The following is a 24,274-nucleotide window of genomic DNA, read 5'->3' on the forward strand; positions in this document are numbered from 1 at the left end:
CTCGTGAACCAAATGTGGCTCATTTAGCAGCTGCAGCCCAGACAGAGGTGCAGCTGTTTCCAGGGTATGCTGTGTGGAGGGCAGCTGCTGGAGCTGAAGCTGGGCTGTGTGGCTGCTGGGTCAGGGCTGTGATACACCCCAGCCCCTGTCACCCCACACCACAATCTGGGCTCCAGCTTTGGCAGCCGTCATGCAGCCCAGCTTTAGGTCCAGCAGCTGTCCACCATGCATCCCTCCCTGGGAGCAGCCACAACGCAGCCCGGGATCCAGCTATGGCAGCCACCACAGGGCTGGTTCCCGGGGCAGACTGTGTTGGGGGCAGCTGCTGGACCTGAAGCCGGGCCGTGTGATGACTGTCAGAGCTGGAGTCCAGGCTGTGGTTTGGCTGCTCTGGGAGCTGGGGCCAGGTACACCTCAGCCCCAGACCCCGGAGCAACTGCCACATGTCCCAGCTCCAGTTCTGGCAGCTGCCCATCATACAGCCCTGGCCCCAGCTTCAACTCTTCCCCAGAACGTGTGTGGGGGGGAGGGGCATAAACCCTGCCCCCCAGGACATAGCAGGGGCTGCAGATCGCAGCATGGCAGCCCTCCCACCCCAGGACAACTTAGGGAGCTGTGAAGTATGGCCTGGCAGCCTCCCCACCTCCAAGAAATGCTGGGTTGGGTGCAGCAGCCCCTCCCAATTAGGGATTTTAACTAGCGAATAATTTACTAGTTGAGTAGTTGACAGAATTTCCATCGACTAGTCGATAGGCACTTCTACATTCTGCCTTTGAAATGTACAAGATCCCCAGCGGGGGCTCTTTTTCATTTCAAAGTTGGAATACTGTGTGGAGCCCAGGGCCAGCAGGAAGTCCCACTGACTCCGGGCTCCACACGGGCACTTCCGCTTTGAAATGTACAAGATCCCCAGGGAGCTCCTGCGCATTTCAAAGCAGAAGCACCTGCATGGAGTCAGCAGGGGACTCAGAGTCCCATGCTGGCCCCAGGCTCCATGCTGCACTTCTCTGTGCTTCCTGTGTGGCATTTCAGAGCAGCTTGACTAGTCCTTAACATCCCTACTCCCAGTCCCAGAAAACCTGGGGGATGGGAGGATCAACCAGGAACCACAGCCCAGCACGCCCCCACTCCCAGGACACACTGGAGGAGGGTCAGAAACCACTGCTCCTCTGAGGAGAAGCGGGGAGTGGGGTGGGGAAATTGCCAACCAGCCCTCCCTCAGAGGAGCTGCCAGGAGGGTCCAGAAACTGCGCGCGCGCCCTGCCCCCTGAGTAGCCCCATCTTCACTGCCACAGACAGCCCTGGTAGGTCCTCCTAGCCCCCTGCCCTTAACCTTCCACCCCCTGCCCTGATTCTTACACCCACTCTTCACTAAGCCCCACCACATTCCCAGCCCCTACCCTGCACCCCACACCTCCCAGCCCCCTCCTCTCACTCCTACAACCCCACTCCCTGCCCCAACTCTGGCACACACACCCCCACACCCTCTGCCCTGAGCCCACCCACCACACCCAAACCCCTGCCCTGACTCATGTATTATATAGCTCTTAGTTGAGCACATGTTCTGAATGTTGATGTAGTTTGGCTCTTTGGTTTGAAAAGGGCACTGACCCCTGCACTAGACTGGTAATGGCCTCAAGACCTTAAAATCCATACATAAAAATCCATATCTAAAAGTGGTCATGGTCCTTTTTCCTGTGGCATATCTGACAGAGGGCCTCCTAGCGCTGTGCTGGAATATTCCTGACTCACCACCACCAGCTGTATGCAAATCTTTCTCCATACTAAAATACTGAATGCAGGTCTGGTACAGCTCCTACTCTAAGCACTCCATTGGATTGCCCATTTCTCTGTTGGGCCATGATCTCTCATCAGCATTCTTGGAATGGCTGAGAGTTGTGTGTTATGTTCTTGCACACTGAAACCTTCTGGAAAAAATTTAAGTGAAACCTTTCTGCTTATCTTGTATTCTGGAGGGAATTTGCTTGCAAACAGAATATTTGAGTTCACGTTTGTTTGTTGCTGTTCCCCTCCCAAAGCTATCGTCAGAGCTTGGTGGCATTCCAAATCTTTTTATTTAAACCCTTTTAGTAAAAAGAATGTCATAGCAACTCTAACATGGCCTGGTATAAACTCTTGCTATAGCCGTCCATTTTCTGATGGCAAATTGGAAGCTGGTGGTACAATAGGACATTTTGCCTATATATCTGGTACATTAGGTAGCATTGAAACAGTTAAATTTAGTCTAGTTTTCTTGAGGCTGTGTTAACTTGAAGAGGGCTCTGGGTAACCAAGCGGATCTGGTAGTCTGACTTGGACAAACCTGTTTAGACAATTAAAGCTGAGAATGTTGGCTGGTTTGCAGAGAGCAGCTGAGGTCTTGTATCTTCCTTGCAGGAGACTGGTGTTGGGAAGACTGTGAATGGCTTACGGAAACACGAGCTGGTGGGAGACTTTGCCAAGAACTTAGTAGCAAGATGGAAGAAGCTGGTGCCAGTCACTCAGGAAGTGGAGCGGTAAGCTAGCCTGTCCACTTGTCTCGCTGGATAAGCTGCATTCAATATCTCAGGGGAGGAGATGCTAGATTTCTATGGCCCTGGAAGTAAGGTTAGGCTCCAAAATACTCATAACTCTAGAGTGATAACTCAGCTATGAGGTGCCTGCCTCATTGTGGGGTAAGTTTCCTGCCTATGGTAGCCACAGAGTTGCTGACTACTGCAGTTTTAGGTCTGAGTAAAGTTTGTTCAGGAAATGGTAGCATGAAGAAGAGAGTGACACTAGATACGTAGAAAATGTCTTCATGAAAGCAGGAGACAAATCTGTCGTGTGGTTCCATTTTTAGATCCAAGGAAAACCAAGACACTTCAGAGAGACTTAACCACTTATTTATTTATTACAAGCTTTAAGCAGTAAACATATTTTTAAGTTTTACAAGCCTTAAAAACATTTACTACAGTTTAAAATATTTAAGGTTTAAAATGTAAAGCAATTAATACAGCACAAAGTAACGCAAAAGCAATTAATAGAAGATTATTATAATACAGTAATTAAGCCTAATTCACCTGCACTTCACCTGTATGCTACCTATAGTACCAGGCGGGAGGTCGTGGTCCCTTCGATTCCCATGTGTTGGGACACCAAGCCTTGCTGCAGCCGGTGTGAAGGGGCCCATTACTTCTAGTGACAATGAGCACACACCCCCAGAGCATAAATGATCTGGAGAAAGGGGTAAGCAGTGAGGTGGTAAAGTTTGCAGATGATACCAAACTGTTTAGGATAGTCAAGACAGAAGCAGACTGTGAGGGACTCCAAGAAGATCTCACCAAACTGAGTGATTGGGCAACAAAATGGCAAATGAAATTTAATGTGGATAAGTGTAAAGTAATGCACATCGGGAAAAATAACCCCAACTATACGTACAGTATGATGGGGGCTAATTTGGCTACGACAAATCAGGAAAGAGATCTTGGAGTTATCGTGGACAGTTCTCCGAAAACTTCCACGCAGTGTGCAGCGGCAGTCAAAAAGGCAAATAGGATGCTAGGAATTATTACGAAAGGGATAGAAAATAAGACCCAGAACATCTTACTGCCCCTGTATAAAACTATGGTACGCCCACATCTTGAATACTGTATACAGATGTGGTCTCCTCACCTCAAAAAAGATATTTTGGCCTTGGAAAGGGTTCAGAAAAGGGCAACTAAAATGATTAGGGGTTTGGAACGGGTCCTATATGAAGAGAGGCTAAAGAGACTGGGACTTTTCAGTTTAGAAAAGAGGAGACTGAGGGGGGATATGATAGAGGTCTATAAAATCATGAGTGGTGTGGAGAGGGCTGATAAAGAAAAGTTATTTATTAGTTCCCATAATAGAAGAACTAGAGGACACCAAATGAAATTAATGGGTAGCAGGTTTAAAACTAATAAAAGGAAGTTCTTCTTCACACAGCGTGTTGTCAACCTGTGGAACTCCTTGCCAGAGGAGGCGGTGAAGGCTAGGACTATAATAGAGTTTAAAGAGAAGCTGGATAAATTCATGGAGGTTAGGTCCATAAAAGGCTATTAGCCAGGGGATAAATTGGTGTCCTTGGCCTCTGTTTGTCAGAGGCTGGAGAGGGATGGCAGGAGACAAATCGCTTGATCATTGTCTTCGGTCCACCCTCTCTGGGGTACCTGGTGCTGGCCACTGTCGGTAGACAGGATACTGGGCTAGATGGACCTTTGGTCTGACCCAGTACGGCCGTTCTTATGAGCAGGACCTGTGGGGCAAACCTGCCTCCTCCCACTGATTATCTTTTCTACACCTGTATTTATACTTGAGTTGGGCATTCTAGTATTATCTACCAATTACTTATTGCAATAAATACCTATTATGCCCATATTTGGGATACATCCTGCTCTTCAGACTACTGCCAAAAACTATATAATTGATTGACAGTTCTATGGCTGTACCTGTGATTTTTTTTCCTTACAGGCAGTCCCCGGGTTATGTACGAGATAGGGACTGTAGGTTTGTTCTTAAGTTGAATTTGTATGTAAGTCGGAACTGGTACATATTGTACCCCAGGTGTCCCCGATACAGCCGCTGCTGAAACTGACCAGCGGCTGACTACAGGAAGCCCGAGGCAGAGCTGCTTTGCCCCAGGCTTCTTGGAATCAGCTGCTGATCGGTTTCAGCAGCAGCTGACTTGGGGGCACCTGGGGTAGAGCAGCTGGGGTGCTGCTAGGTTGGTCCCCGCAGTGCCGAGGTGCGGCGCTGCGGGGACCAACTTGCCAGCGCCCCAGCTGCTCTTGGGGACGCCTGGGGCAGAGCAGCTGGGGTGCTGCTAGGTTGGTCCCACAGTGCCGCTCCTCGGCGCTACTAGACCAACCCGGCAGCACCCCAGCTGCTCTGCCCCAGGCGTCCCCAAGTCAGCTGCTGCTGAAACTGACCAGCGGCTGATTCCAGGAAGCCCGGGACAGAGCAGCTCTGCCTCAGGCTTCCTGTAGTCAGCCGCTGGTCAGTTTCAGCAGCGGCTGACTTGGGGACGCCTGGGGCAGAGCAGCTGGGGTGCTGCCGGGTTGGTCCAGTCGTGCCGCACCTCGGCGCTGTGGGACCAACCCGGCAGCCCCCCAGCTGCTCTACCCCAGGCGTCCTGATTCAGCCGCTGCTGAAACTGACCAGCGGCGAGAAAAGCCTGGTCTGCTGGGGGGGGAGGAGGGAAGGCCGCACTAGCTGCACCCCCCACCCCCCACCCCCAGCAGACCAGGCTTTTCTCGCTGCAGAGGACGGGGGTGGTGGGATCGCGGCGCGTCTCGGCGGTCCCGCCGCCTGTGTCCTCCGCGGCGCGAAAAGCCGCTCCTCGTCTCCTTGGTCTGCTAGTGTGCCCCCCCCCCCCCCCCGCGCGTCTCCCTGCAGCTAGTGGCCCCCCCCCCCCCCCCAGCAGACCAGGCTTTTCTCCCCGCGGAGGACGCGGGCGGTGGGACAGCCGAGACGCGCTGCAGTCCTGCCGCCCGCGTCCTCCGCGGCTTTGCTCCGCGTCTCCCTGGTCGTCTGGGGGAGTCCCCCAGCAGACCAGGGAGACGTGGAGCGGCTTTTCTCGCCGCGGAGGATGTGGGCGGCGGGAACGTTTCAGCGGTCTGCTGGGGAGGGGGTGCAGCTAGTTTGGGGTTCGCTCACCCCGTTCTTAAGTAGGGATCCGACATAAGTCGGATCCACGTAACCCAGGGACTGCCTGTATTAGAAATACTATGTACCAGTATCAGGTTTCTCCCAATATTCTTGGCATGGTTTCACTATACCATATACTCCCTACGCAATATTGTTTAAAGCACTCCTCACTCTCAAAGCTCCTCCCCAACCCCCCTTTGGCTTGGCCTACGTGCTTACGTGTACCAGACTTGAGTCAGGCCTGGGTGGGTTTGCTTTGTTAGAAATCCACACTTTGGGCAAAACAGCTGTAGTTAGTCCGGTCAAGGCAGGGTCGGACAATGCAGACATTATTATACTGCATTGACGAGGTTGTCAATCAAGATGGGGTTGTCCAGACTCCCCAACAAAATCCTACATCTCACTTCCTTCATTTTGTTGTAAATCTAGAGAGGAAGCTAGAGGCATCACAGAGTGGAAATCCTCTTTCTGAGATCTTCAGAAAATAGTTGTTACAAAAGTTCAGCCCTTTGATTAACACTAGCAGCTGTGTTGTAGGAACAGTGCTATGACTGTAGGGAAAAGAACTGACTGATTGAATCTACCACTTCCATGGCCTGACTCATGACTCTGTGGTACTAGAGACTGGATTGTAATGGCTGTTGTAGTGTGCTACCGTGTGCAGTTAGGAGACTGTATCCTACTATGGCTCCATATATTCCTCCTCTGTCTTGAGGCAGCTGGCTTGCATTCTCTGATTGCTGGAAAATCTTCAATCCTAGTAAGTTAGAGGGTGGAGTTTTCTGTACTGGAGACACTACCACTAAAGCCCTGAACATTGTGCAGGAAAGAATCATTAATGTTTTTACTACGGTCAACCTCCAGACACTCTTATTCTTCTGTGTTCCTGGTTCCCATCCATACTTAGGAAGTAGCTTCTTTTATTCTTCTTGATGGGTTTTCTCTAATTATCGGGTCGTCTTTGTCTCTCTTAGAAATAACATTGATTCAGAAGAACGTGACTGTGAGAGGATCAGCTCTAGGAAACGGCAACGAGAGCCTTCCCCAAAAGAGGATGAGGAAGCTGAGCAGGACTACTCAGAAGCATTCCAACCTTCCTGCAGCCAGTCACATGAGTCAAACTACAGAGAAAAGAAGGCCAAAAGGTATTCAGAGCCTGAGAGAAGCCATCAGGCCATCGGCTATGGCAGTCAGGAGGACAAGGGCTGGGGCAGAGATTCCCCAGAACATTCCTCGGATCAGGAATACTCGGACTATGGACACGCTTTGTCACCTGAGCTGAGGGAGAGCCCTCAGGAACTGTACATGGATCACTCTGCCTCTGAGGAACAAGAGGCGGAGCAGATAGTGTTTCATCGAAAAGCTAATAAAGGCTACAGCTTCCAGGACAAGCTGGTGGGAGGCCAAGAAAGGAACCCAAGCGAACCCCAAGACAAAGGAAACCTGACTCGGAGCAAAGAGTTCAAGTCCTCACACAAGGAGAAGCAGCGATTGGACACCAAGGGGGAGGTGAGGACCTCGGCCTTTAGCCCAGAAAGACTACACAAGTCCTCTTTCAAGGAGCAGGTCCGAGAGGCTCCCTCAGCAGGTAGCAGCAAGGAGAAGCTCAGGACTTTAGATAGCACCAAGAAAGAGAAGAACAGAGAAAGTGGTGTCTCCAGAAAGGAAAAGTCACAATCTCACTTGGAGGAGGCTCTGGACAACCACATTAAAAAGCAAAAACACCGGGACTCTGAAAAAGCCAAACTGGAAAAACCCAACTTGGATCGGGAGAAACGGAAGTCAGAGGGTAACTCCTCAAACAGGAACAAAGAGAAAGGACTTTCTGGCAGCTTAAAGACTGAGAGCAAATCCAAAGCCTCTGACTTGGACAAAAAATCCATGGGTTTCTCACCGAGTTTTGGGGAGGTGGAAGCAGAGGATGAATATGAACAGCCTAAAATGTCCTTTGAATCATACCTCAGCTATGACCAGCCCCAGAAAAAGAAAAAGAAAGTGGTTAAAGCCCCTGTTCCAGCTCCTGAAAGAGACAGAGGGCATGGCAAGCAAAATGGGTCTAAAGCCAGTACCAAGAGTTCCGACTCAAGCCGAAAAAACACCAGTCACAAGCAGGCAAGTGAAAAAAGGGCAGAGAAGAAGCAATCTGGGACATCCAAACCAAAAAAGGTAAGATCTCAAGAGAGTCTGAATGTGAGCAAATGGTGGCATTGTAATTGGCCCCTTCCATGGCAGGCATCATCTGTGCTACTTAGCAAAACCCTGGCAGTAATTTATATTCTCTTTGCCATCGCAGATACTGAATTTAGCATAGGGCTGGTGTTCTGTGGGGCAGTGAAACCTGATACATGGGGACGTCCCATCAGGAACACCATGGGACTGCATTCTGGAATGCCTCCTTCTAAATGCCATTTCTGCTGCTGGGTGAAAGGATTCATCCCGCGCTTGGCTTCTTACTGGCGTCCTTGAGCATAGTACTTGATAGCTTATAGTGGTTATGAGGGATTCGTGTGTTGGTAAGTGCAGGGATACTTAGGAAGCTCATGCTTGTGTCCTGTGCTGAAATTGCCCTGGGCTAGTCCACCAATAACATGGGTAGGATTATTAAAATGAAAAAATTTGCAGAAGCTGATAGGATGTATTCTTCTTCTTTGTTCAGTTTTGTGTTTCCTCTTCCTCCAGGTACCCACTGATGTGATGCCAACCTTACCTGATATCCCTTTGCCTGCGATTCAGGCCAATTATCGCCCACTTCCCTCTCTTGAGTCTATCACCTTCTCCCAGACGAAGAGGAAAAGTATGTGCTGGTCAGAGGGTGGGGCAGAATCTTTAGGACTTGAAGAGTCCTTGCCTACTTTGGGGGGGTTAGGGGCGGAGGGAGATACTAGTATGATTATCCTCCATGTGTGGAATCCAATGTGATTAGAATTAAAGCTCCCCGTGATTAAATTTGTGTAACCTCTCCCTACCCAGCCTCAGAATCAGTGCAAAGCTCAGGGGACTGGCAGCCTTATATACTATGGAGCCACTGTTCTGCCTCTGGCAAGCACCAATACCTGGTCTTCCAGCAGAAGACTTCTTCCCCCCTACCTCGCCCGTTGTACATTATGGGAAGGATAGGGGAGAGCCCATCCTGACCCTAAAGCATGATCTTTGATTATCCATCCTTTGGTGCATGATGATTAGCTTGGTTCAGCCAACCTCTGCTGTGCCTCTGAGCCTTGTGTATTGTCCGTGATTGTCTCGATAATTGCTCAGAACTTGCTCTGTGGTTCATTAAGATTCTTAGTGCTCAGGTGAAACTGTGATTCTGGTCTTGTTTCTTTCCCATATGTCATCTGATCACAGCAGTGTCCTCACCAGTTGAGGAGGGTGAGGCTGGCTTTACAGGACGCAGGCTGAATTCCAAGATGCAAGTGTATTCAGGCTCTAAATCTGCTTACCTCCCAAAGATGATGTCTCTCTATGAGCAGTGCATCAGAGTTCTCAACAACAATATTGACTGTGAGTATCACTCCTGCTTTGCTGTCCCCTGTCAGTGTGAGGAGAGTTCTGTGTTTCTACTGACTTAGCATTCCACCAGTATGGAAACCTACTAATGAGTGTCGTGCAGCGAGTTGGGGAGGGAGCACCTGGCTTTGTGCCATTTATGGCCATATCACTTAGAACAGTGGTTCTTAACCTGTGGGTAATTACCTCTTGAGGGGTAATTTGATATATTTCGGGGGTAATAAGTTTAAAATACAATGGGTGTTCAATTTTGTTCAACATAATGTGTGAAAACGAAGTACAATAAAAATGATTAATCATAATTTCCTTTTTGTGTCTTTCCATTTTAAAACGGAGGAGGGGTAATTTGGTTTATCAGTTAAGCTTAAGGGGTAACAGTGCCAAAGAGGTTAAGAACCACTGACTTAGAAGCTATGCAGGTATGGGTTATGCCAGTACTTGGATGAGAGACTTCATAAGAGCACAAGTGCTGCAGAAATTGGTAGCAGATGCTCTTGTTGTGTGACTGTACTGACCAATGCCCCAGCATATGTGTGGGGACCACTTCCCTGTGCGAAATAAGGCACAGAATTAGGATCTGATTTAGGAGGTGACAGGCCTTTGACCATATATGGTTTGATTATCCAAGGCTTTCTTTTGCAAGAATAGAGGTGTTGGGCCCAATGACTTGCTCAAATTCTGTTACCTGTAAATTTTTCTCTGTAGCTGGTGGATACAGTATATTTCCCTTCCCCTCCTGCTAGGTAATATTGCTGTGATCTTTTGCGTTTTGTGATGGCCACAGTGACCCCTGTGCATATCAGAGAGCTCTATTAAACACTTTCCCTCAGGATGAAATCTGTCAGATAAACACTGCTGGTGTCTGTCTGTCTCTTTCTGTCTTATAGCAATCTATGAAGTGGGTGGAGTTCCTTTTTCGGTGTTGGAGCCCGTATTGGAGAGATGCACCCCTGATCAACTGTATCGCATTGAGGAATGTAATCACGTATGTGTCTCCAACTCAAAGGCAGGAGCTAGGCAGGAGGGGACTGTTGATGCTTCCATGCACGGGTAATGTTCTGTCCTCTGGGAGGAGGAGAATGTTCGTGAGAAGGGTTGGACCATGGCTGAAAGGCTTTGGGAGAGGTCCTTAAGGAGTCCCCCAACTCTACATTCTGGCCATGATTTATCCCCTCCCAGTGCATCTTGCTTACCCATCAGCAGCCAGTATTTCAGGTGTGACCATGGGGTCTGGAAGGGCCACTCTCCAATTGCTCAATTGGGGCAAACTGCAAAGAAAGGGGCAGACAATCCCCAAAACTGGTGGATTATTCTAATAATTGGATTGATCATACCAGCAACAAAACAGCTTCTGCAGTACCCTACTAGTTATCTGGAAGCCAAAAATACAGCTACTTTAAAGTAATCCAGCCTTGGGTTTCCATTCAGACAGCCAAGTCAAATATGATGACAATTAAAGTCTTGTTCACCATATAATATTCTGCCAGTCTCAAGGGATTGGACATATTGCCCACCAGGTCAATGAATGTGTCATACTTTACCCAATACACGCAGCCAATTTTCATGAACTAAAATAAGATTCTTTAAAGAGTGATTATGGTTAAAAGATCATTATGCATGTGAATATGAATAATGGTCTTAGGTCAGTTTCATAATAGAGATTTCATATTCTAGATTGCTGAGTTGCAGAAAGTTATTTTAGAATCAGTTCTATTGGTTCTAAGACAACAGATAGGATTTATACAGACTGTCCCTATGGGCTCCTTTGAGGAAACAGCAGGATAATCTAAATAGGTTTCCAGCTCCACATCTTTCAACTCAAAACCTCCTCTCATAAGGTTCATGCAGACTTTAGAAGATGGGCTCAGGCCCCAGTGTTCTTTAATAGATCTCTGGCAGGCTGTGATAACCTCTTGACATCAGATAGCATAGCAGGTATTCCATGGGTGAAGAATAGGTACTATGAGTTATGGCTTTGAAATAAAACCTCCCATTTCCCATGTATACACGAGTCCATAAGAACGTAAGTAATTAGTTGCATTCATCAGTATAAGGTAATTATCCATTCAAGTAATTCATACATGGTTTACTACAAACTCCAAGAGAAATATAGACAGTTATATTATTGCACCCAAGTCTCATCTAAATGTTAGTATTTCCTTTTGATCTCTAAAGTGCTACCAGACTATTTGTAACAGTAAAAACTTAAAAAACAACAGACTAACTCGGCTACCCTTTTTGAAGATTTTAATAGAACATAGTAACAGACAGAAAGAGACATTTATCATTGATCAATTAATAAGATCACATTGTGAAGTTTCTAACAGATATAGGTAAACAGATAAATACAATTCGTATTTACTTCTAATACTTTGAGATTACAAGCTTGCATGTCAAACACGCTGGTGTCTCTAACATGACTTTGATAACCATCTACAGCAAATGGCCTGGTTCATTTCTGCACTTGTCTAGTATGTTCTTAAAGGTTCATCTGGGTCACTTCATCCTGCTGACTGCTTAACTCTTTCTGGCTCATTCACACCAGGATACCCCACACCACAGATGAGTTATTTCTGCCAGGGATTACTGTAAAAATCAACCTTGTTTATCTTCTGTCTCTTGAAATCTGTATCTCCTTCATGCTCCCTTGACTTCCAGGATCTTTGGAATTTGGCCCTGAAACCAGTTTTCCTCCTTGGCCAGGCCACCAATTGAGATCTCTCAGCATGTGGCTGGCTTTTCGGCAGTGTGCAGTTGCATTAACAGCAAGAGGTGCAGAATGCTAGCTGGAGCGTCGAGCTGCTCTGTTATGAAGCTGGAAATGTTCTGGTTTTGAACTAACTGCAGCTGGTTCTGTCCCAGGCCTTTGGCACTGGATTATCTATGAAAAATCATATTTATTGCTGTGCACTGCAGAAAGCTGCTGTTGGGAGCACCAGGCACAGCTGCTGAGTGCGTAATTAGACTGACGAAACTCCCAGCCCTGGGCTCTGAGCTGGTGTCTCAGATGTCTTTCAGTAGAACTCCTAGCCCAATAATGGGCTTTCATGTATCCTGCTTTCTTGTAAGTCGTATTGAGGCCCTGCCTCCTGTTTACATAAGAATGACCATACTGGGTCAGACCAAAGGTCCATCTAGCCCAGTGTCCTGTCTGTCGACAGTGGCCAATACCAGATGCCCCAGAGGGAGGGATCACCACAGGTAATCCTCACGTGATCCATCCCCTGTCATCCACCTCCAGAGAAACAGAGGCTAGGGACACCATTCCTACCCATCCTGGCTAATAGCCATTGATGGACCTAACTTCCACGAATCTATATATCTCTTTTTTGAACCCTGTTAAAGTTCTAACCTTCACCACATCCTCTGGCAAAGAGTTCCACAGGTTGACTGTGTGTTGAGTGAAGAAAAACTTCCTTTTGTTTGTTTTAAACCTGCTTCCTATTAATTTAATTTGTTGACTCCTAGTTCTTATATTGTGGGAATAAGTAAATAACTTTTCCTTGTTCACTTTTTCCATATCCGTCACGATATTATAGATCCCTATCATATCCCTCCCCCAAATAGTCTCCTCTTTTCTAAGCTGAAAAGTCTGTCTTTTTAATCTTTCTTCATATGGGACCCATTCCAATCCCCTTGTCATTTTTTCTTGCCCTTTTCTGAACCTTTTCCAATGCCTGTACTGTATATCTTTTTCAGAGATGAGGTGACCACATCTGTATGCAGTATTCAAGATGTGGGCGTACTGTGGTTTTATATAGAGGCAATAAGATTTTCTGTCTTACCTCTCTCTCCCTTTTTTTAATGACTCCTAACATTCTGTTTGCTTTTTTCACTGCCACGGCACACTGAGTGGATGTTTTCAGAGAACTACCCACAATAACTCCAAGATCTCTCTTGAGTAGTTGTAGCCAAATTAGTCCCCATCATATTGTATATATAGTTGGGATTATTTTTTCTAATGTGTATTACTTTACATTTATCAACATTAAATATTAAATTAAACGCTGGGAGGGGGATTGGTGGTGAACATGCGAACCACTCCTACAGCAAGGTATGCTTGCCAAATCTGTTAGTACTTGGCAACTAACTGCAGTCTAGGCAGGAGATGGATTGACTTCTGCTCATGCTAGCATGTAATGGGTACCCTCTTTCACTCAGAGGCTTCAGCGTAAATCAAGGCAGAATTGAGAGCAAAAAGAAATGCCACCTTCCTTTTGTTTTCCTTGCCCTCCAAGATAACCAGAGAGCAAAAAACATTAGCTGTTTGCTTCCCTGCAGCACACTGTGATTTCCCACACACAAGAAGGATCATGCGTATGTCCTCTGTTAAAGGCTTATGGCCTGGAACTCGCCATAAGCTAATCCCGGTACTTCTGAATCCAGCTGGGAGGAATGGTTTGCATTCATGCAGACACTCTTTCATTGAAAAGTGCCTAGCTAGTAGTATAGACCCCTCCTTTGCTGCAGCCAAATTCCCAGCTTCACTTTCTGAAAGGCAACAGGGTTTTGACACCTCACCTTTGGGCTAATGCTCTGGCCCCTTGCTGTGATCATGTGAAATAGGTAACTTCCTCATAGGGAGAGAATAGGCTTATTTACTGAGCCTTCAGTGAAATTCTGCCTTTTTCCTAGGGTTAGGGTAAATATTGGCTGAGAGTAGGGGAAGGGCAGTGTGGCACAGCTATGTAAACTGGGATGAGCTGTGTGATATAACTACTCCTCTCAAGAGGTTCCCTATCTCATTGCTTGATTCATGTGTCTGGGACATGCTGGATTTGTGAACTACTTAATAGCACTACATTTTAATGATATGTGACGAGAAGCGGGCCCCGGGGTAGCATGTGGGTTAAAGGTTTGAACTTGTGTTCTCCAGAGAGATACCAGAAAACTCTGTCTGAGGTAACTCCTGGGTCCATTTCCCCAGGTTTTAATTGAGGACACGGATCAGCTGTGGCACAATCATTGTGTCCGGGACTTCAAGAAGGAAAAGCCAGAAGAGTTTGAGTCCTGGAGGGAGATGTACCTTCGACTCCATGATGCCCGAGAACAGCGGCTGCTCATGTTAACGCAGAATATCCGCTCAGCTCATGCCAACAAACCCAAAGGTAAAGTAGGGGCTAGGTATATGGAGGCAGCCAGAAGGGAGAGGGACCAATGAATGAGATGGGGTGTGATCCTTCATGCTGGTGTGAAAAGGGATGTCCATTGAGATGGCTGGTTCAAATCTGGCCCATGTAAGGAGTTGGCTCAAATCACTGCTGGCTGAGTGAGGAGGCCATTTCAGTAACTTTGTAGGCCTCAGCTCAGCTTCCAGGGGATTTGTTCCCATAGCAAGCCAGCCCACTATCCCTCCTTGCTGGGACATCAGATGCCACAGAGACCGAACTCTTCTTTTGTTCCTAGCGCCGTCCCCCGGGTTGGGACTGAAGCCTGTTGATAGGGTACGCCAGGGTTGTGGCTACATCTGTTCTGAAATTTCCTTGCCACAGATCTATTGGTCTGGCCTCTCACTGGCAGAGGGTCAGGGAGGAAACTCTGCCCCGTGTAATGGAGTAAAAGCAGCAATGGGCAACCAAGAATAGTGAGTGAGTTTCATGAGTGAGCCTGCATCTCTCTGTGAGCCTCGTGACCTGTGGTGAGCAGCCCACGGTCCACTGGGTTCCATCAGCACACCCTCTCGCACCCCCTTCCCCGCACACTCGGGCACTGTAGCTCTGCACTTCCTACTCCTCTCCCTCCCTCCCTGCACTGTTGGAGCACCACAAATGGCCTGATTTGCACTCTGCTCCCTCCCAGAGCTTGAACAGCTGTGAACAGCTCATTTGTGGTATTCCAGCTCTGGGAGGGAGGGGGAAGAGTAGGAAGTATTGGACTCCAGTGCGTGAGAACATGTGGGGCAGACAGCGGGTCTGTGGGCCACAAGTGGCGCTCCAGTGGGCTGCATGCAGTCCACAGGCCACACAGCCACCACTGAGCAAAAGGGTGAGGATGTAGTGACTGGTGTTTCCACCAGGGAGGGTGGAGGCTTAGTGTTTTGTGACAGTTCAAAGGACTCACTTTGTGACTGAATCCTAGGGAAGGTGGTAGTGGTTTCTCTCTCTGCAGGTAGAGTGGCCAAGATGGCATTCGTCCATTCAGCAGCAAAGCCCCCTCGGGATGTGAGGAGAAGACAGGAAAAATTTGGAACTGGAGGAGCTGCTGTACTCGAGAAGATCAAGTGAGTCTTAAACCTTCCCCACCTGTCTGTCTGTTCAGGACCTATCCTTGGCGGCTTGGCAGTGGGAGAAATGCAGCAGGTTATTCCCTGAGCATAAAGAATCCCTCCTGTCTTATGAAGGCTAGAGGAAAGGGGCCAAGAAGATTGAGGATTCCCTCTTGCTGTAACGAAAGGGGAGGGACAGTTTTGCCAGTCAGTAGCAGTAGATGGCATGTGTATGTCTACAAGCCTGTGTCTCGTCTGTCAAGCTCTTGAGTTCAAGCTTCCCCAAGTTCCTAGTTGTCTTCAGGAGTAACTTAGGCCATCAGTTTTGGCAAGAGAAACTGGAAACCTGCAGCACAGGCTTGGGGTGGCAAAGAACTTCTCAGGTTCCCTCTCTCTGTGGAATATTACTTGGCAGCCATTGAACATACTGAAATCCTGTACTTTTGCAACATTACAAAGATTGAGAGATGTGATTTTTGAATACTGTGTAGCTTTGTGGACTGGAAACTTCTTACAGTTGTGGTTTAAACTTCATCACAACGTAACGCCTGTAACCTCAGGTATGAATATGACTATACTAAGAAAATTGTTAATCCATCCTATGTTACATTCACATTTTATGTGTTGAAGTGCAGCATAATAATGCAGAAATTACTCACGTACTAAAAACTATTGCAGAGGCAGGACATTGCTCCTGGTGGGAAACACTATTAGAGTGGTCACCTTCTGCAACAGGGATGCTAAATATAATGGTTCACCCCATTGTAGTAATCTTTGGAATCCAGTTGGCTTTATTAGTGAGTATAATCGCTTTGGCTTGCTGGGCGAAGAGAATTGTTCGAAGGATACAGGAAGCTGGCATGCAAAGTCATAGATAAGGCCCTTGTTAATAATACCCAGGAAGTGAGTCCAATACTCAGTTACCTGCACCAATTTCTCTATTCCTTCCACACTTTAGTGACACACACCTTTACCCAATTCCTAAGGCTCAAGGTACAACTCTGTTAATTTAAACACCCATCCTTACCCAATTCTTAGGGCTCATGGTGTAACTTCCTGCGGGTTTGCAGGATCTTTTGCCACCGAAAGAGCCTTACACAGTAATATTCTTATCCTCTATTTATTGACAATTCTCAAGCAAGCAGAATACACATGCTAAGCACACAGTGTCGTGCTCACCAATCCTGATAAAGGCAGGCAGACTTCCCTTGTTGGCCAGGCAAGGTCAGTCTTTCTGGATCTTAGCTGCTGCACATCAGTCATGTAGAGGACGTCTGGCAGCTCTGGTCTTAGGCTGTATCCAGGGCCAGCTCAAGCCATTCCTGTGCCCCTGGTGCGCTGCACACCTTACAGCTGCAGTCGGGCGTGCGGTGCCTGATTGCAGCTCTAAGGGGTGCCACGTGGCCCCCGGCCCCGGATGCGTGGCATCCCTTATAACTGCCATCAGGCGTCCCCCATAGGTTGGCGCCCTGGGCAGCTGCCCGGCTAGCTCCCCTCCACCCCCCTTAATCCAGCCCTGACTGTATCTTGGAGGTGAATTCTTCTTCCAGGTCTTCCCTCCTCCTTCTTGGTGTTCCTTTCTTCCTTTCCCCTTTTCCTTCTTCTTGATGGTCTCCAGTGTACATAGTGAAACTTGAGGCCTGCTTAGCTATACCGTAACCAGTTATCTTAGTATAATTGTACTAACCCATCATAACATATTGTAACAGAATTACCTAACCAATCATACCCCACCACTTTAGTTGATTTACACCTAGCAAAATTAATTATACAGCAGACAAAAACAGTTACAAACCAGACAGAGATCACCCAGACAAATAATAGGAAAGTGAGGACAATAATCATAAAATGTGGATTCCACAACCACAACTATTGGTAAACCGTTTCTTGCCAGACAAAATGCTGTTAACTAAGTTTTCTCTACCATTCTTAATATCTATTACTTTATTAGGTGATAGTGGGTGCTATTAGGACAAGATCTCCTCCTCACAGCCTAATGTGACACACTCACATTCCATCTAAATGGCATTAAAAGAATGTGACTCTAAGCTATACAGATAATGACTGCTGTTCTTCAGTCTGGCTGCAGAAGAAGGCTTTAGTTTAGGCCTTCCAATATGGCTACAGAAAAACCATATTGTTACAGTACATGATGCTGAGAGCAGCTTGGGCTAATGTGCGCGCCCTGGTCTGGGAGCCATTTTTAATCTTGTCTTCTCTACTGCCTGACTCTAGCTTTGGACACGTCACTTAATCTCTGTGCCTGTTTCCCTAATCTGTGAAGTGGGGCTACTGATGCCCTGTTTGTTGGGCCCTGGAGATTAATTGTTTGCAGTATAGTAAGTGCAGTTCAGCCCTGCTGCTGGGGATTTCCACCTCAGGCGTGCAGTAAGTTGTGTGGTTGGGACAGAGAAAATCAATGCAGCCCCTACCCAGGAGTGTTTGGCATTGAATTGATTCCTTCATTGGAGCTGTTTGACTATCCTCCATATTTCTCTGAATTGCAGGATAAAACCCGTCCTTTTCACACCCAGTAGGAGTTACGCCCAGGTGGATGAGGAGCAGTCCTATGATGGGCCCAGCACTAGCAGTGCCCATTCTGGTCCATCCCCAGGCAGCACCACCTCTGGCTATGACCCCAGGAGACCACCAGTGAAGAGTGAGTTATGTGGATGTCACTGCTTGCACTAGCTATTTCTAGCTGTCATTACAATGGGCACATAAAGCTACTTGAACACAGACTGCTCATATGTGGAAGAGATCAATACAGGTTTTGCAGTGAAATATTCTAGAGAGGGGTGTTCCCTTTCCAGCCCTCCTTTTAAAGGGAAGGGTGGAAAACCTGGTTCAAATTGCTTGCAAAGGTTTAGAAATAGTCTTGTGGTACAGATATTAGAGTAGGAATGGAGACTTGGGTTTGTTATCCTCTTCTGCCATATATTTGTTGGCAGTCTTGGGGAAGTCACTTAATTTTTCAGCCTCTTGTCCCCATCTGTTAATTGACAATACTGACTTGTCTCAGAGGGATCTTGCCATGGATAAATTCCCATATCTATGTGGTCAGAAAAATTTAGCAGTGGCAGATGGCATCGCTAAACCAATTAATAAAAACAGGGAGGAATTTAGTCCCAGATTTAAATGATGATGGTCATGGACTGACCCCAGCCCTGAGTATGTTCAGCTCAAAATGCAAATCCCACTTCTTCTTTTGTTAATCTTCCTTTGTTAATCTTCTGATGGAGAGGCAGGGCAAAAGTGGAGAGAGGAAACTAGTGGGGGGGGGGGGGGGAAGCCTGAGAGCACCATGGCCACTTCTAGAATTGCAGTATGAATGGTGCTTGGATACCACAGTGACCAATACATAAAGAGGGTGAATGCCTTTCAGAGGCTTGCAATGTTACCAATGGAAAGAGCTGATGGACCAGCTGAAGTTCTTGGCCAGTCAGAGCTAACCAGTGTGGTGGTTTTTGGAAAAATCTGAGTTTGGCACAGGGCAGACACTAAAGGCAGCACTAAAAGATCCTGATATTGCACAGTTAGTAGGGGGAGGATGGGTGAACCTTGGACTGTATGGCTCCTATTGAGTTCAATCCCTTTTCTACCACGTTGGGGCCCTGCTTTTCCCTGTGATGGTCAGATCATGGCATAGCCTCCCAGGAGACCGTGGAAACCTTGTTGCTTAAATTAGAGCCCTGTATGGGTACAAAATTTGTATCTGCCTCCAAACTGCAAATATGGTCCATAGTTATAAAGCAGATATCTACAGATTTGCAGGACTTCAACTTGAATAATTAAATCTAGACTGGATCTAATGTTAGGAGCCGTTCTGTACTAGTCTGGGACTGAAACAGACGATCCCAATAGGTCTTCTCTATGTAACTTCCAATTCTTTAGGCTGAGACAGTGTTGGCTTGTGCTACTTGAATGCCAGGGGGCTCATGAGAGCTGCAGTTCTTTTGTTGTTGTTGTGGCTGCTGCTGCTGCGGCGGGAGAAGGGGAGTTGTGCCACTGCTTTTAGTTCAGTTTTTTCCTTTGTTTCAGAAATCGCACCCATGATGGCAAAGACGATCAAAGCATTCAAAAACAGGTTCTCTCGAAGATAAGCTACTGGAGAGAGATGGGAATTCCCCTCGGAGGGGGAGTGGCATGGAAGGGCGGGGAAGGAAGGCACCCAAGTTGCTCACAGTCCTTGCCTTGATTGTGCTCCATGGATGCTGCAGCAGCTGAGAGAGGCTTAAAAATCTGCACAAGGATAACAGCACAGTGTTTTCCAAGCCAGCCCTCTGGTCCCTTTCTCTGCCTCCCGTCTTGCTCCCAATTTCTATCAAAAGTCCCATGTTCAGAATTATAACGCCATCATAAAATGTGAAGTCTTGGTATCTGCTGAGAATGGAAGGACTAGAGACTGATGTTGCTATTTAACCTCTTAATAAATTTAAAAAATGGTTTTAATGAATATTTCCCCCAGATATTATTTGCCACCCCCAAAGCCCAGTCCTGGTAGAAGGACCCTGCTTCTTTCCTCGTGACTTGAGTTGGAGCCATTTCCCTCAATGTGGATGCTGTTACAATGGGAGACTCTTCCTTGATTTCATGCCCACTACATGTTAAGTCCCATCTGGAACCTCTGGGACAAGGTAATACTGGAGGCCAATCTTCTTACCAGCCCTTCAGCAAGCTGGGTTGGGCCTGAGACAACATTCTCCAGTTGTGTATGTTAATGAATCCCAGCTCTCAACTTCTCTGATCTCCTCTTTATACAGTTTCTTAAACTGCTGTTTGGGAATGCTGAGAGCTGTTGAGGATCCTTCTCCCTGCTCTGTTCTCTTCCCCTTCGCTTTACTGGAAAAACACAAGTATTCTTTGGGTGAAAAATCACTGCTGAAACTGAAATTTTAATCACTCTCATGGGTTTTAGATTGGTCTCACTCTGTAAGCCAGAACAATTTTAACAAAACCAATGAAGGAATTGGTTTTATTTTTTTTAGCAGAAGGAAGCAGCTGTGTCTTGTTTCCCATGTGCCATACAGCATTGGAAAGGATTTTCTGAGTTTTAAAGCTGACACTTTATCCCACCCTTTCCCTGTAAATTATTGCTGGAAAAAACAAAAGCTTTAGTGTGTTGTTTTTAGTTTGTCAAACCACTTTATGAGGAAAATGAATCACATCTTATGTTGGTGCAAACACTGCAGTACGAATTCAAAACACACAATGTCTGAGGAAAAATCCCAGCTGCGGAAGGGAGGGATGAGGTTTTACCTTTGAGTGAGCAGCCTCTGTTGAGCTTGACAGAAAAGTAATGAGGACTTGGGAGCAAAATGCCATCATGAAGGTGGCCATGTGTAAGGATGTTGGCAATGTGACTTCAGTTAAATGAGCAGAGTTTCACTATGGCTGTAGCTGCTTCTGGCAGTTTTAAGGTGAAGGGCACTATTAGGGAGTCACTGTCAGTTATAAAATCCATATTATGGCTGGTAGTTCAGCACAAGCACTGAATCTGTCTTGGCAGATGTGAAAGCAAGTTTACCTGTAACACTATTAGCATAGATTTGACTGGGTTAGAGCCGGTACTGCTGTGAGGTAACCTGTTCTGCTCTTGATGGCTCAAGCCTATCTGATCTCTTCTATAAGAAGATCTGGAAATTACTCATTTGAATTGCTCCTAAATGAAATTGACTCCATAGGACATTCTGCCTTCTTTCCTCTAAGGAGAGCAGCTCTTGGTGGTAGCTGCTCAACAGCATTGCTGTTGTTTTCTTGTCTGGAAAATCCTGAACAAATGGAGTTGGCTGTGTATGCTGACCTGAAAACTTTGCTGTAAAGTGCTTACCACAGAGGGCTTGGGATGTCAACCCCTTCTCCCCCCTCCCCCCCCCGCCTACTTTTACACTTTGGGTGGTTCTTAGGCATTTTGAACCTCCAGGAAGTCCCAATTTTTATTTGCAATTTTGAAGATCTTGGAAGAGTTTTCTCAGAATTTTGTGTGTGGTAAATTTGTTAGTCCCAGACGCTTCAATGATGTTACCGTGCAGCATTTCAGTGTGTGTTGTGCTGTAAAATAATGCCTTTTGCTCTTGCATTTTGCTGTATTTAATTTGCTGTATTTTTAATTAGGTAACAATATATAATCTTCTGCCAACTGTTGTGCTACCATTTATTTCTGCTTTTGACTTGGGCTGTGGGAAAAGGGACGACTCATCTGCATCTGGGCCATGTTTAAAGAACCTTGGGTAAATCCTGAGAACCCTCTCAGGCACCATTAAATTGCTACCTAGCATTATTTGGTTAGATATCCACATCTGGACTGTGGATACTACTACTTTTAGCTGTGCAGTGGGTATATATCCCATTAAAACCTATTCTCTCGCTGCAGACCCTGTCATCTGTCAGTATTTTAGCCTAGTTTGGTGGATTTGTGGCAAAAGATACAAATATGGTTGCCTCTAATCCCATAACATTTCAGTCCACTTGCTCAATGAGCAAATCCTTTGTATGAGACCAACACTCATCCCTCTTCTACAAGGTGCTCTTTCTTTTTTCAGTCAGACACTAAATCTCCCAGGCTGAAAGAATCTGAATGCCTTTTACTGAGGGGGAGGAATAATTTTAGTAAGACCCAAACTAAGACAGCTGTTGAGTAAAATTGCTTGCTTAGTTTCCAATCTCTTCCAGCATTTGTTAAACTTGTGCAATTTTCTGTGCTATGTGCAAAGAAACCATCTAAAATCCATCCCCCCTTGAGTGCTTTCGCTGGGTTGGGATGAGTGACATGGGCAGGAGGGAGAGTTATGCTGATTAGCATTTGTACTTTAGTCCCCAACTATGTATATACAATTTTCTATGTTACTTTTTTGTGGTAACTATGGAGATTAATATTTTAATTAGATAAGTTATATGAAAAGAAGAAAATCATGTCTCAATAAAAGCCAAAACACTGGACAGTGTCTGTCTGTTCCTTTCTGGCTCTGGGTAATAAATGAGCATAGTGAAATAGCAAACTAGGAAGTATGATTGCATGGTACTGCTGATGAGCTGAATTTACCTTTTTAATCTGACAGCCCCATTTCCAGTTTAATTTTCAGAAGTCTCCTGTTATCTAGAGGCTATAATCCATGGATGGAAAGAAGGGTGAAATCCTAGGCTCACAACAGGATCTAAGCAGTTGTCTGTCATGTTTCCTTTCCTCCCTATCTGCCCCAGTCTGAACCAAGAACTATGAATTGATATTAAAAATACCTTTTAAAGCAGTATAAGAAAATGGCCTCTCCATGTTTATAGCTGAACGTGGCCACTCCATTTGAAAGCTAGGTAACTGAAGTTTGAGGATGGAAGGACCTGTCTGGCTACCGCACTCCAGAGAGCTGCCGGTTAATCCCTTGGCTGAGTTGTAACCCATTCTTATTAACTCACAAGGGTTAGGGTTAGGGTTTTTCTGGAAAATCAGCTGCTTTTCCCGGAAAAACTTGCCAGCTGTTTACACTGGCCGCTTGAATTTCCGGAAAAGCACTGACGATCTCATGTAAGATCATCAGTGCTTTTCCGAAAATACTATGCTGCTCCCGTTCGGGCAAAAGTCTTTTTCTGAAAGACTTTTGCGCAAAAGGGCCAGTGTAGACAGCTCAGATTTGTTTTCCGAAAAAAAAGCCCCGATTGCAAAAATGGCGATCGGGACTTTTTTGCAGAAAAGCGAGTCTAGATTGGCACGGACGCTTTTCCGCAAAAAGTGTTTTTGTGGAAAAGTGTCCATGCCAATCTAGACGCTCTGTTCCGAAAATGCTTTTAACGGAAAACTTTTCTGTTAAAAGCATTTCTGGAAAATCATGCCAATCTAGACGCAGCCATTAAGTTTTCATTACAGCCTAACCCTTTCCCCTATGGCTTTATTGTCTGTGACATATCCATAGAATGTATGTTGAGCTCTTAGCAGTACTCCCCTTGTCTCCCAAACTACAGCTTTATTGGTTTCCAGTCACTCTTAACTAATCACTCTGCCCTTCTCTGCATTCACACTGAGCACTTAAAACACTGTGTATGTACAACATCACAGTTCCAACACGGGCTTTAGCTAGAGCAGTCTACCCCATAGGAGTATGTCTAGCATAGTTCAAGCTCAAAGGAGACACTCTTATGGTGACACATAGTAAGTGATTTCTTGCCCAGGGAAGGGAAGTCTCAGTAGGGCAAGAGTCAGAGAGGTGCAGGTTGTGAAGAGCAGGACAAGCTATGAGAAGTGCAGGTGTAGATCTCCTGAAGCAGGATAATTTTACAGCAAGGCTGTATCTCGATTGGCCAGTTTTCCAGAAAATCAGCCACTTTTCTGGAAAAACTTGCCAGCTGTCTACAGTGGCCACTTGAATTTCTGCAAAAGCACTGACGATCTCATGTAAGAGTGTCAGTGTTCTTACGGAAATGCTGTGCTGCTGCCGTTCGGACAAAAGTCCTTTTGCGCAAAACTTTAGCGCAAAAGGGCCCGTGGAGCCGGCGCGGTGTTGTCAGGCGGAGCCAGGTGGAGCTGATGCGGTGTTGTCAGGCGGAGCCGGCGCGGTGTTGTCAGGCGGAGCCGGCGCGGTGTTGTCAGGCGGAGCCAGGCGGAGCCGGCGCGGTGTTGTCAGGCGGAGCCGGCGCGGTGTTGTCAGGCGGAGCCAGGTGGAGCCGGCGCGGTGTTGTCAGGCGGAGCTGGCGTGGTGTTGTCTTGCGCAAAAACGCCCCGATCCCGAAAATGGCGCTTTTAACGGAAAACTGTCCTGTTACAAGCACTTGTGGAAAATCCTGCCAGTGGAGACGTAGCCCCGGAGAATTGAGTCGCCCCGGCCCCGCCCCCGGCCCCGCCCCCTCTCTCCGCTCGGCCTCCGAGCAACTGCTTTGTCCGCTACCACCTGCCCCGGCTGGACCAACGACGGCAGGGGGTGGGTT

At 46.8% G+C, this 24,274-nt stretch overlaps 1 protein-coding gene across 3 annotated transcripts in view; it reads left to right on the top strand.

Moving 5' to 3' along the window:
• Positions 1 to 22,298, top strand: part of ELOA (elongin A) — a 32,128-nt gene extending 9,830 nt beyond the window's left edge. Inside the window, exons 3-11 of one of the 3 annotated variants that reach the window (XM_089773429.1) lie at positions 2,398 to 2,516; positions 6,624 to 7,815; positions 8,329 to 8,443; positions 8,998 to 9,150; positions 10,044 to 10,141; positions 14,084 to 14,264; positions 15,247 to 15,376; positions 17,869 to 18,020; positions 19,403 to 22,298. In XM_089773429.1, the coding sequence (XP_089629555.1) occupies positions 2,398 to 2,516; positions 6,624 to 7,815; positions 8,329 to 8,443; positions 8,998 to 9,150; positions 10,044 to 10,141; positions 14,084 to 14,264; positions 15,247 to 15,376; positions 17,869 to 18,020; positions 19,403 to 19,464 (2,202 nt within the window). In that variant the 3' untranslated portion in view covers positions 19,465 to 22,298. Of the gene's footprint in view, positions 1 to 2,397; positions 2,517 to 6,623; positions 7,816 to 8,328; positions 8,444 to 8,994; positions 9,151 to 10,043; positions 10,142 to 14,083; positions 14,265 to 15,246; positions 15,377 to 17,868; positions 18,021 to 19,402 lie in introns of all 3 variants that reach the window. The other 2 variants (XM_089773428.1, XM_075909117.2) reach the window with 2 other exon arrangements.
• Positions 22,299 to 24,274: the final 1,976 nt, after the last annotated feature.

This window comes from Pelodiscus sinensis, chromosome 26 (genome assembly GCF_052426305.1).
Source record: "Pelodiscus sinensis isolate ZL-2025 chromosome 26, ASM5242630v1, whole genome shotgun sequence".
In the NCBI taxonomy this organism is placed as follows: Eukaryota; Metazoa; Chordata; order Testudines; family Trionychidae; genus Pelodiscus; species Pelodiscus sinensis.